This window comes from Salvelinus alpinus, chromosome 4 (genome assembly GCF_045679555.1).
Source record: "Salvelinus alpinus chromosome 4, SLU_Salpinus.1, whole genome shotgun sequence".
Classification (NCBI taxonomy): domain Eukaryota; kingdom Metazoa; phylum Chordata; class Actinopteri; order Salmoniformes; family Salmonidae; genus Salvelinus; species Salvelinus alpinus.
The window spans coordinates 76,932,509-76,946,136 of record NC_092089.1 but is presented as its reverse complement, the minus strand read 5'-3'; the positions used below and the strand labels follow the sequence as shown (position 1 = coordinate 76,946,136).

Sequence of the window (13,628 nt, the reverse complement as noted above, 5' to 3'; positions counted from 1 at the left end):
GTCACCTGTCACCACAATTTCCATTATGAAGCTTAGTGGTAGTCCTCAGTCACGTTTGTTTACAAGCACACAACGACGAGAGACCGGAGCCTTGTGAGTCTCTCACTGTTGTGCAGCACACGCCAAGTGATCTAGCTAGTTACAGTTTGGAATTCACAACTAGCACAGGTTAGTGAATGCTATCCTCCGATGTTATTGTAATTGTGAGAGGTTAGAATGTCTTGGGGGTATGATATTTGTGCATCTGTAACTTTCTCACTCATCATTATCCACGATTCATTCAGGACTATCCATAATCATGGTAGCATGCACATTAATGTAGAAATGTTTAGAAACATATTATATTCTTATTTACAAAAAAAGTTACAAAAAAATGACACAATATATTATTTATCATTAATTTCTATTGGGCACAAAATAATCTGAAACACAACCAAAACAAACAGAAAATGCATCCAACAAGTTTGTAGAGTCACACGCTTGATGTAGTCATTGCGTGCTAGGAATATGGGACCAAATCCTAAACTTTTGACTACTTTCAGACACTTATACAGTATAGTCAAATTTGGACTCATCAGACCAAAGAACAGATTCCCACCGGTCTAATGTCCATTGCTCGTGTTTCTTGGCCCAAGCTAGTATATTCTTCTTATTGGTGTCCTTTAGTCATGGTTTCTTTGCAGCAATTCGACCATGAAGGCCTGATTCACACAGAATCCTCTGAACAGTTGATGTTGAGATGTGTCTGTTACTTGAACTCTGTGAAGCATTTATTTGAGCTGCAATTTCTGAGGCTGGTAACTCTAATGAACTTGTCCTCTGCAGCAGACGTAACTCTGGGTCTTCCTTTCCTGTGGCGGTCCTCATGAGAGCCAGTTTCATCATAGAGATTGATGGTTTTTGCGACTGCACTTGAAGAAACATTGAAAGTTCTTGACATTTTCCGGATTGACTGACCTTCATGTCTGAAAGTAATGATGGACTTTCATTTCTATTTGCTTATTTGAGCTGTTCTTGCCATAATATGGACTTGGTATTTGACCAAATAGGGCTATCTTCTGTATACCACCCCTACCTTGTCACAACACAACTGATTGGCTACAACGCATTAAGAAGGAAAGAAATTCCACAAATGAACATTTAACAAGGCACACCTGTTAATTGAAGTGCATTCCAGGTGACTACCTCATGAAATTGGTTGAGAGAATGCTAAGAGTGTGCAATGCTCTCATCAAGGCAAAGGGTGGATACTTTGAAGAATCTCAAATATATTTATTTTTTGGTTACTACATGATTCCATTTGTGTTATTTCATAGTTTTGATGTCTTCACTATTATTCTACAATGTAGAAAATAGTAAAAATAAAGAAAAACCCTCATAGTAGGTGTGTCCAAACTTTTGACTGGTACTGTAAGTGAATTTGCCCCAATAATTTTGGGGCAAATTTTAGGGGACTGTGCAAAAAGTGCTGTAATTTTTAAACGGTTCACCAGCTATTGATAAAAATACCCTCAAATGAAAGCTGACAGTCTGCACTTTAACCTCATAGTCATTGTATAATTTCAAGCCAATACCGTGTCACTGTCCCAATACTTTTGGAGGTCATTGTATACAAACACTCACTCAAACACACCAAACCCACACACATAACACATATACACATTGGCCTACGTGCACTAAATTGAACAAGATTGAACTTCCCAAGGTGTGATAGGTAGGCGTACTCTCACCCTTTAGGTCCAATGGAATGCACAAACCCTGCCCACTTTGGACAGATTAAACTCAATCAAGCACACCTACTGATAGCTTTTCATGCTAAATAACTCCATTAGCCTCAGCCAAGATCGATCCATTGTGGGTGTGCCCAACAACTCCCCCAAACCAATACGCAGTCAGTGTACCTCATAGCAGAAAACAGGAGTCCAGGGCACTAAACATCACAATATACTAAGGCTTTGAAGGCTTTTAGATTTGCCAGGCAAAACCATCTGGGGGCATTGGGGAGTTGTGAATTGATGCCAAGGATATGGTGTTGTGCATAAGGCCTATTTAAATACCCTATCCCTTGGAAACGTCTGATAACGCTGCTTACAATAGCCCCTTGATTGTGATCTTAGGGCACATGGAGTCTCTAGTCAATGTTTTTGCCAACTCTATTATTGAGGTCTTGGACTTCAATTCCGTTCTAATCTTTTGTGCTGTTGTGTCTACTTCGCTTGGTGGTGAGCCGACAGGTTTGAAAGTTGTGTTGGCTGTATTATATGTCATGTTTTTACGTTTAGGTCTGTGAATGGACAATGGCCAGTAAGAGTCTGTCGGTAGACATTGCAGTGTTCATATGCATGATTAAATATACATGATTTAACATACATTATTAAATATACATTCTTTAATATACATACATTTTCATATTGGAGGATGGTTAGAAATAAGGACATTATTAACCCATACATAACACATTCATACCCATGCATGACATATTCATAACCCATACATAGCACATTCATAACCCTTACATAATCAATTCATAAGCAGTGCATAATAATTTTTGACATGCTCATCAAATTTTTTAAAAGTCACATGCGCCAAATACAACAGGTGTAGACCTTAATGTGAAATGCTTACTTACAAAGCCCTTAACCAACAATGCAGTTCAAGAAATAGAGTTAAGAAAATATTTACTAAATAAACTAAACTAAAAAAATGTAATGTAACACAATAAAATAACAATAACAAGGCTCTATACAGGGGGTATCGGAGGTAATTTGTACATGTAGGTAGGGGTAAAGTGACTATGCATAGATAATAAACAGCGAGTAGCAGCAGTGTAAAAACAAAGGGGGGGGGGGGGGGGGTGTTAATTGAAATAGTCTGTGTGGCCCTTTTGATGAATTGTTCAGCAGTCTTATGGCTTGGGTGTAGAAGCTGTTAAGGAGCCTTTTGGACCTAGACTTGGCGCTCCGGTACTGCTTGCCGTGCGTTAGCAGAGAGAACAGTCTATGACTTGGGTGACTGGAGTTTTTGATTTTTTTTGGGGCCTTACTCTGACACTGCCTAGTATATACACTACTATTCAAAAGTTTGGGGTCACTTAGAAATGTCCTTGTTTTTGAAAGAAAAGCCAATTTTTGTCCATTAAAATAACCTCAAATTGATCAGAAATACATTGTAGACATTGGTAATGTTGTAAATGACTATTGCAGCTGGAAACGTACGATTTTTGGGGGAATATCTACATAGCCTTACAGAGACCCATTATCAGCAACCATCACTCCTGTGTTCCAATGGCACGTTGTGTTAGCTAATCAAATCAAATCAAATCAAATGTATTTATATAGCCCTTCTTACATCAGCTGATATCTCAAAGTGCTGTACAGAAACCCAGCCTAAAACCCCAAACAGCAAGCAATGCAGGTGTAGAAGCACGGTGGCTAGGAAAAACTCCCTAGAAAGGCCAATCCAAGTTTATCATTTTAAAAGGCTAATTGATCATGAGAAAACCCTTTTGCAATTATGTTAGCACAGCTGAAATCTGTGTGCTAATTAAAGAAGCAATAAAACTGGCCTTCTTTAGACTAGTTGAGTATCTGGAGCATCAGCATTTGTGGGTTTGATTACAGGCTCAAAATGACCAGAAACAAATAACTTTCTTCTGAAACTCGTCAGTCTATTCTTGTTCTGAGAAATGAAAGCTTTTCCATGCAAGAAATTGCCAAGAAACTGAAGATCTCATACAACGCTGGGTACTACTCCCTTCACAGAAGAGCGCAAACTGGCGCTAACCAGAATAGAAAGAGGAGTGGTAAGCCCCAGTGCACAACTGAGCAAGAGGACAAGTACATTAGAGTGTCTAGTTTGAAAAACAGACGCCTCACAAGTCCTCAACTGGCAGCTTCATTAAATTGTACCCACAAAACACCAGTTTCAACGTGTTTTGTGGCGACTCCGGGCGACTCCGGGATGCTGGCCTTCTAGGCAGAGTTGCAAAGAAAAAGCCATGTCTCAGACTGGCCAATAAAAAGAAAAGATTAAGATGGGCAAAAGAACACAGACACTGGACAGAGTAACTCTGCCTACAAGGCCAGCAGGAGTCGCCTCCGGGATTCTTTAGGAGCTCACATTCATTAAAATAACTGACTAAACTTCACTCCATTCTGCTAGTAAGCAAACAATTTAATGTGATATTCTTCCATAGCAGGTATACATCTTGCACTGCCTTACTTTTGGTCAATTTGATATTAGTTGTACAGTAAGCCTAATGGAAATAGCAACAAGATAAGTAGCCATGTTTTTTGGTCGTCTCGCCCATTAGCGACAACAACTTTAATTTCCTCTGTTTATGAATGGAGTTCCAATGAACAAAAAAGCAAACTATTGCAAACTATTATAAAGTATGCAATCAAAAGTACAACAAAGTATACAGCTCATAACTCAACACACAAGTGTTACTTTTCATATCATTTCACAGTATTTGGAAAAATCTGCATAGTTTACCCGTGGGAGGCATGCTGATAACAAAACAACAAAAACAACTGGCAATTTGTATTTTGCTCAATGTGTTGATATATGATATGGGTTTACAAGCAAAGCCAGCCCAAATGTCACTTTTACTGTTCATAAAGAAAGTAAACAAGCCTATTTTTCTTGATTACTTTTCCTAACAAACTTTAGGACTACTTATTTTTAGACAAAATAAAGCTGAAGGCAAAATTGTCATATTGACCTTCATATATCAAGCACTCTGTTTTATACCACTGCAGATGTGTTCACTGATCTGTCCTAAATAACACATTTGTGGAGAGTAAGGACATTTATCTTGGGGACTAGGGATGTCCTACAATGGACACCATACTAATGATACGTTCTCATAGCGCTTCATTGTATTTAGAGTTGCTTGCACTGACACAGTACTCCTTTGTCCCTACCAGGAGTCCACCAGCAACTGTATTTTCCTTTCCTTTCTTCTCTTTCTCCCATTGATCAAATTATAGCGATTTTTTTAATGTGTTACCTTTGAATTCACTTCGCTCCCTGTGGGTGTGATTTAAAAAAAATATTCGACAGTGCTCGTCGTGGGATAAAAAGCTCCCTGGGAAGAATTCCTGGGGATTTTGTGTTGGAAGTTGGAGAAACTCCCAAAGTACATTTTTAAAGGTTATTTATATATCAAAAGATCAAGTCCATGGCAATGGACCATGCAGTCCCTCCTATCTCATTATAACCCAATGCAGCACCTAGTTCACGTCAAACATTAGTCCATTTGATGACGAAGTCCCCAGCCCTAGCTTCCCAAATGGACTATACAATCTCTGGATCAATGCTTTACTTCACAGTGCTGATAATGTGCTCCATCACTCTCTAACAGCGAAGTTCTGTCCACATGAACAGACAGCAGGGGCGTTTAAAATTGCATAAAAGAAGATGGATGATACCAAGATTGAAGTGCATGTCAGAATTAATCAGACAGCATTCAGATTTAATTGAGCCTTGTCAGCCCCGCACTTTCTCCCTCCAGACTTTAAAGAGATAATTCTAATGTGTCATTATCACTATATAATTTTTTATGTATAATATAGTATTTTCAATGATTATTATGCACATTGAAATCTATTACTATGAAGCATAGGGCAGACAATTTCAACTCCGCATGCAGAGATTGCACATCTGAGTCGATAAGAAAATGGCCACTGATGTGAAATGTCTAGACCGTATCCACCCCGCTCTTCTTCTCAAACCAATCTAAAGGCCTTTTCTTTGAGGAACTGAGATATTGTAGCTAAGAGATTCACACACCCCTCTGTCAAAACTATTTAGTCCATTCAGAGTATAATAATAGGAGAGGTGGTGGAAATGGAAGGCCCTGTCACTGTTAAGATGTTCATGACAGCGTGAGCGAGGAAAATGTGCACCTATTCAATAGTCGTGAGGATAACAGACCTAGTACTTCTCGTGACAATCATAAATATAATTCTACTCTCCACAATTGTAAATGTACTGTAACTGTAGTCGTGGTGAAGTTTGCATTATTTCTAATCTAGTGTGACATCAGCAAGCATGTGCTAATGGATTCAATCCTGTAGGTATTTATTCATTCATTCATTCATTAATAAATAGGCATAAAATAAAATAACTTTTACACTTTTTTGTGTCGACCCTCTACAGTGTGTATAATTGTTTTATGTTTGCCACAAAAACTTGTGAACAAGTTTATTAACATTCAAAATGTCTTCTTTCTGTCTAGATTTGGAATCGTCCTCCACAGAAATGAACCGGCACTCCACAAGATCGACCTGGAGACCACGTCGTCAGTGAAGAACATCAGCCTGCGCGAGTATAACTGCATCCCCAAGTCTCTGGCTTACTCCCACCTTGGCGGCTACTACTTTGTCAACTGCAGGCCTGATTCCACAGGCGCCACCCAACCCCAGCTCATCGTGGACAGTGTGACGGACTCTGTGATTGGACCCAACGGGGACGTCACCGGCACCCCGTATGTGTCCCCGGACGGTCACTACCTGGTCACGGTGGACGACCACGATGGCCTGATGAGGATCCAGCAGATCACGGTGCGCGGGGAGATTGGCAAGCCCTTCGACATCCACACCAACCTCCACCTGTCTGACGTGGCCTTCCAGCCGTCGTTCACCGAGGTTCACCAGTACAACATCTTTGGTACTTCGGGACGCCAAACGGACTCTCTGTACGTCGAGCTGAGCACAGGCAATGTGAAGATGATCAAGAGCCTGAAGGAGGCCACCAAGACTTCCGATTGGCCGTGGAGCAGTAGGAACCGCGTGATGACTGGCAGTGGACTTTTCGGACAGTACCTCATGACCCCGTCCAGGGAGTCTATCTTCATCCTGGATGGTCGTCTCAACAAGCTCAACTGCGAGATCACTGATGTCATCAAAGGCAATGTAGTGGCGTGGGTTGGCGAGTCGTAGGCCGGTCTGTGTTCAGACGCATCCTATGTTATTATTAAGGTAAAGTTGCACTGAATTTGGTTGCAGATATATCATTTATTGGGTGTGACGAAAAAAGTAAGACATTTTCAAAACCAGAATTGACCGTTCAAAACCGTTTGGATGTTGGGACCTTCATTCCAAAAAATAGGGAGCGATTTGTTGGTGTTGTTTGCTAGCCGAGTTGAAATCTTGGCTTTCAACTGGGTGGTTCCACATGTAGTCAACATCAAGTTGCTCTCCAAGATCTTCTAGAGGATCTCTGTTAAAATTAGACAAATTATCTGCATATTAGACTTTTTTTGATTGCAAGTCTCACTTATTCAATTGGCTAGATGTTTTTCAATAATCACATCAACTGGCGTTTCTCTAAAACGAGGGAGAAAAGATTTCTAGATTGTCCTCCTTTGTTTCATTTACCCCCTTTCCCTCTTTTTTTCCTGTGCCTTGAAGGAAAACACTCCAAAAGAGGAATTAACCTAATTATTCTCGTTGCGGCTGCAGATTACACCTTTTTGTCTTTGACCCTCCTTCATGGTGAGAGATGCTCCAAAAATCCATGTTTTTCAAATTTTCTTTATCTCGGACTGACGTGGAGCCCATTCTGGGCTAATTAAAACAAGCTCTTGCTGAGATCCAGTCTCATTTCAAGTGGAGACAGAGAGATTGAGTTGTCCATTATGATGTAGTGCTGCTTGGTCACCGTTGATCTCAAAGAGTCATCAACAGAGCAAATGGTTTGAATTCTATTTCGTCCAACAACCCAAGTCTCAACGACAATGTTAATAAATGTATCCATCTTAATATTTGTGGGATTAATTAATTACATTTTCCCACTTTGTGTCACAATGTCAGTGTGTGTATGTCAATTTGAAGAATACCCCTGGCCCAAAAGGAGTTATACTATATATGATATATATAACAAATATTTAACAAATATTTAATATTACAATGAAATAAAGATACATTTGTTTAGTTGGAAGTGGGCTTTTGTGGTTGTAGAGAATAGTGGGCCTTGAGCTGTATGAGTCTAATGAGTATACAATATATAGAGAGAGACAGTAAAGAGAGAATAGAGACAGTAGTGAGAGACCTTGGTGTATAAGCTTAAAATGCGAGTCACATTTCTTTTAAAATCTTACAAGGCAGAGCATAGTTGGATGAATCAGTTGTACCTATGAAACCTGACAAGTACGTGGCCCGTTGTGCTTAGGACACAAAATTGTTTCCTTGAAGTACACATTCTATGCATTTTCACCATAGCACTCTAACACAAACACAGTGAAGAATTTGTTAATCCAGTATTTTTTCGATTCTAATGTTGGACACTTGGTTGTCTTATGGACAGGCCTGTTTTATGTTCCAATTAATGAGACATTTAAAACATTTTGATGTTTTGTTTTATTTGGTCAATTCAATTTCAGTTCATTTAAATATTTTTTCCTTATCACATTTTGTTTGGTGTTGTCCCTTGATACCCATAGGACTGTACTGATTACCTCTGACTTTTCTTATTGTGTTCTTTATATAGAAGCAGAGTTGAATGAGTTCCTTAACATGGTAGGTTTCACAACTTTGAGGGCATTGTTCATTATTTTGAGTGTATACGCACCCTCCTTTTTAAAAATGAAAAGAGCACCATGGTCATCTCGCTATAGATGAGGTAAAGGAGTCAATGGAACGCAGACTGTTCCATTGACCAGATTGGCACACATTCAATAAATCTGATTGAACAAAGTGGATATTCGTCAGAACCGTCATGATTATGTATTGTAACAGGCCCACAATGTGCTTACTTATGTCCTATTTCAGGTTTAGAAGAAGAGACTGCTAAATGCTAACTCCCGTTCGTTGATGGTAGTCAAAGTTGTTTTTTAGCTGTAATGCAGTTGATTGGTGAGGATTACATTGACATGTGTAGGGGTTGACATCCATACAAGCATTATAATCCGATTTTTACTTCAACATAGTGTGAAATACACATTTAAACAATAGCCTAAATGTAGACTAATTTTGCTGGGGGGCAATGAGGCGACTCGGATCTTTCCCCCATTGCCCTTTCCCCCACTCATTTCCATGGCAATTTCATTGTTTGTTCGAGTTTCCTTGACCTCTTTACCGCATCTATCCTTGACCAAGTACATTTTGATGTCACCCACTGAAACGTTGTCATTTCCATTATAGCCATGTACTGTTTGTTGATTCATGTGGTCGTTATTTATGTAGAGAATACACGCTTGACATTTTACCTGAAAATAAAGTATATACCTTTCAAAATACCATATAAAATGCCAGAATCTCCTTTCTGTGGAAAATGTGTTTCAGCCCAACTATCAATGCCCTTGAAAAACCAAGTTCAACACAGTTCAGCCTCTTCAGTTCTACTGCTCACATTTACACATTCAGCGAATATGAACATACAGTATCTTTCTCAAATATCTATTTGAAAGAGCTTTGGAAAAGTAATTTCATTTGAATGACCCTTATATTGATTCAGCAGTTTTTGTCACTCTTATGAAACTAATTCCACACCCAATCTTGTCTGCTTGAGATTAAGGGAGACCCACACAATGTGTGTGCTCATACATAACTTCTTGATGGGCACTTCACATAAATATGATTTTATAAAAAATGCAATCATCATTAGATATTGCAATAGCTGAGTACATAGAGTTCTTAAAGGGGTGCTGAACTTCCTGATTTGGCCTCACTTTTTGGCTTAGTCATTAAGAAATGCAGAGGCCATGGCTGAAGTCAAACAAGAGTTGTCTTGGAGGGGTGGTTTAATGTGGGTGTCTTGTGTGTGTTTGCCCGTGGTAAGCGTTTGTACATTCACTCTGCCAAAACAATACACAGTTATAGTCACTCACCCTTCTTTCAGCTACTGTGACAAAATTGTTTTGACATTGGATATCCTAACTCTGGGGATAGTTAGGGAATTTCAATAAATTACACAATGTAAATGTGACAATATATTCATGTTGCACAACTTTTAATTGTCTCATTAAATGGTTTTAATATTTGCATATGAATTTCTACAATGTATAGTTGGTTGTGGTTTTTAAGTCATTGAAATGTGGAGCTATTGACATTTTTTTTATATTCTCCCATGTACATTATGTAATTTACTGATGGTCCCTAACTTGCCCCATATGGATATCAAATGTCAAACCAAATTGACCATGGGCATTAAGACAGGTTGGTGTGTAGCTGCTCTCCAAATTGAATATTACTTGGGTGCTGTCAGCGGTTGTCATGTGGGCAGGATTAAAATAAACCCAACCCAAGGAAAATGGTTACGATATCCTTAATTCCGTGACATAACATCCTATCATCTCGCAAATGTCTGTTTTGGACGAGACTGTCTTTATGACCCAAATTATCCTATTTACACTTTGTAGTCAATTTTGACACTAGAATAATGTTTATTGCTCATATTGATGCCACATAGGCCATTTTCAAAACAAGAAGTTGTTTTTTAGAGGCAGTCGCTCTTTAATTAAAAACGATGTTTAATAGTAGGCAAGACTTGCGATTGCATATGAAGCAAGTAACAATCAGAGTATGAGCACCGGAATGAACTGCAGTCAAATAGAGAAAGGGAATGTATTGGAAACAGAAGAACATTATTGTAATGGAGAGTGACTGCTGTAAATAGAGCCATTGTTTTTTTCCCCTCTCTTGCCCAGGAGTCCTGTACTACTAGTATTATGCCAGTCACTAACATTTATTTGAGATATTACGTTAGATACTACATTAAGAAGTACATAGTGTACCATCTAGCCCTACCCAATGGACAGCTAGCTTGCTCAGGGACATCCACGTTCGTCATATACAGTGCCTTCAGAAAATGTTCATACCCCTCTACCTATTCCACATCTTGTGGTGTTACAGCCTGAATTCAAATTGGATAAAAAATATAAAAAATCACCCATCTACAAACAATACCCCGTCATGAACAAGTGAAAACATGTTTATAGACATTTTTTCAAATTGATTGAAAATTAAATAAGTGTATTCACACACCTGAGTCAATACATGTTGGAATCACCTTTGGCAGCGATTACAGCTGTAAGTCGTTCTGGATAAGTCTCTAAGAGCTTTGCATACCTGGATTGTACAATATTTGCACATTATTATTTAAAAATGCTTCAAGCTCTGTCAACTTGGTTGTTGATCATTGCTAGACAGCCATTTTCAAGTCATGTCATATATTTTCAATACGATTTTTGTCAAAACTGCAACAAGGCCACTTAAGAACATTCAATGTCGTCTTGGTAAGCAACTCCAGTGTATATTTGGCCTTGTGTTTTAGGATACTGTCCTGCTGAAAGGTACATTTTTCTCCCAGTGTTCGAAAACAAGGTTTTCCTCTAAGATTTGGCCTGTGTTTAGCTCCATTCCGTTTCTTTATACGTATAAAAAACAACTTCCTAGTCCTTGCCGATGACAAGCATACCCATACCCAAACAGGATGCATGTTTTGGAATATTTTTATTCAAGTTTCAATGTCATACGCACAAGTACAGTGACATGACTTTCTAAACCTAACAATGCAGTAATCAGTAAGAATGAAACAGTAAAAATAAAAGGTAGAACAACAACACACGAGAAATAAAAATATAAATAAGAAGAACACGAGAAAGTAAGTAAGCATACTATATACAGGGTCAGTCAGTACCATATTTACAATGTACAGGAATACTTGAGTCATAGAGGTAGATACAGTGCATTCAGAAAGTATTCAGCCACCTTCACTTTTTCACACATTTTGTTACGTTACTGCCTTATTCTAAAATCGATTAAATTGTGTTTTTCCCTCATCAATCTACACACAGTACCCCATAACGACAAAAATATATATATTGTTTACAAATGTATAAAAAAAAAAATTATATCACATTTCCATAATTATTCAGACCCTTTACTCAGTACTTTGTTGAAGCATGTTTGGCAGCGATTACAGCCTTGAGTCTTCTTGGGTATAACACTACAAGCTTGGCACACCTGTATTTGGATAGTTCCTCCTATTATTCTCTGCAGATCCACTCAAACTATATCAGGTTGAATGGGGAGCGTCACAGCACAGATTTTTTCAGGTCTCTCCAGAGATGTTCGATCGGGCTCTGGCTGGGCCACTCCTGCGTTGTCTTGGCTGTGTGTTTAGGGTAGTTGTCCTGTTGGAAGGTGAACCTTTGCCACAGTCTGATGTCCTGAGCGCTCTGGTGCACGTTTTCATCAAGGATCTCTCTGTACTTTGCTGCGTCCATCTTTCCCTCGATCCTGACTAGTCTCCCAGTCCCTGCAGCTGAAAACATCCCCACAGCATGATGCTAGCCCCACCATGCTTCACCATATGGATGGTATTGGCCAGGTGATGAGCAGTGGTTTCTTCCAGGCGTGACTCTTGTTATTCAGGCCAAAGAGTTCACTCATGGTTTCATCAGACCAGAGAATCTTGTTTCTCATTTACATTTACATTTAAGTCATTTAGCAGACGCTCTTATCCAGAGCGACTTACACTCATGGTCTGAGAATCCTTTAGGTGCCTTTTGGCAAACTCCAAGCGGGTTGTCATGTGCCTTTTACTGAAGAGTGGCTTCTGTCTAGCCACTCTACCATAAAGGTCTGATTGGTAGAGTGCTACAGTGATGGTTGTCTTTCTGGAAGGTTATCCCATCTCCACAGAGAAACTCTGGAGCTCTGTCAGAGTGACCATCGGGATCTTGGTCACCTCCCAGACGAAGACCTTCTCCCCCAATTGCTCAGTTTGGCCAGGCGGCCAGCTCTAGGAAGAGTCTTGGTGGTTCCAAACTTCTTCTATTTAAGAATGATGGAGGCCACTGTATTCCTGGGGACCTTCAATGTGGCAGACATTTTTGGGTATCCTTCCCCAGATCTGTGCCTCGACACAATCCTGTCTCGGAGCTCTACTAACAATTCCTTCGACCTCATGGCTTGGTTTTTGCTCTGACATGCACTGTCAACTGTGGGACCTTATATAGACAGGTGTGTGACTTTCCAAATCATGTCCAATGAATTGAATTTACAACAGATATACTCCAATCAAGTTGTAAAAACAATTCAAGGATGATCAATGGAAACAGGATGCATCTGATCTCAATTTCAAGTCTCAGAGCAAAGGGTCAGAATACAGTTTTTCATTTTTAGTACATTTGCAAAAATTTCTAAAAATGTGTTTTCGCTTTGTCATCATGTGTTATTGTGTGTAGATTGATAAGGGGAAAAAAATTATTTTATACATTTTAGAATAAGGCAGTAGTGTAACAAAATGTGCAATAGTGAAGCGGTCTGAATACTTTCCGAATGCACTGTATGTATAGGGGTAAGGTGACTAGGCATCAAGATATATGATAAAAAGAGTGACAGCAGCGTATTTGATGATTGTATGTGTGTGTGTAGAGTCATTATAAATGAATGTGCATATTATGTGTGAGCACATGATGAAATTAGTGTTTGTGTGTGTGTTGGAGTGGCATTGTGCATGAGTGTGTAGGGACCTGTGAGTGTGCACAGAGACAATGCAAAATAAAAAATAAAATGCAAGGGTCAACTCAGATTGTCCGTGTAGCCATTTTGTTAGCTGTTAACTTCAGTGAACAAAAATATGAACGCAGTTCATATAAGGAAACAGTCAATTGAAAT

General features: G+C 39.2%; 1 protein-coding gene and 1 long non-coding RNA gene across 4 annotated transcripts in view; one reads left to right on the top strand and one right to left on the bottom strand.

Moving 5' to 3' along the window:
* Positions 1-9,251, top strand: part of fstl5 (follistatin-like 5) — a 227,331-nt gene extending 218,080 nt beyond the window's left edge. For all 3 annotated transcript variants that reach the window (XM_071399063.1, XM_071399064.1, XM_071399065.1), the window contains one exon: positions 6,242-9,251. In XM_071399063.1, coding sequence (XP_071255164.1) covers positions 6,242-6,944 — 703 coding nt within the window. In that variant the 3' untranslated portion in view covers positions 6,945-9,251. The remainder of the gene's footprint in view (positions 1-6,241) is intronic.
* LOC139574467 (uncharacterized) overlaps positions 1-13,628 on the bottom strand; it is a 436,827-nt gene that overhangs the window by 245,207 nt on the left and 177,992 nt on the right. The window lies entirely within an intron of this gene.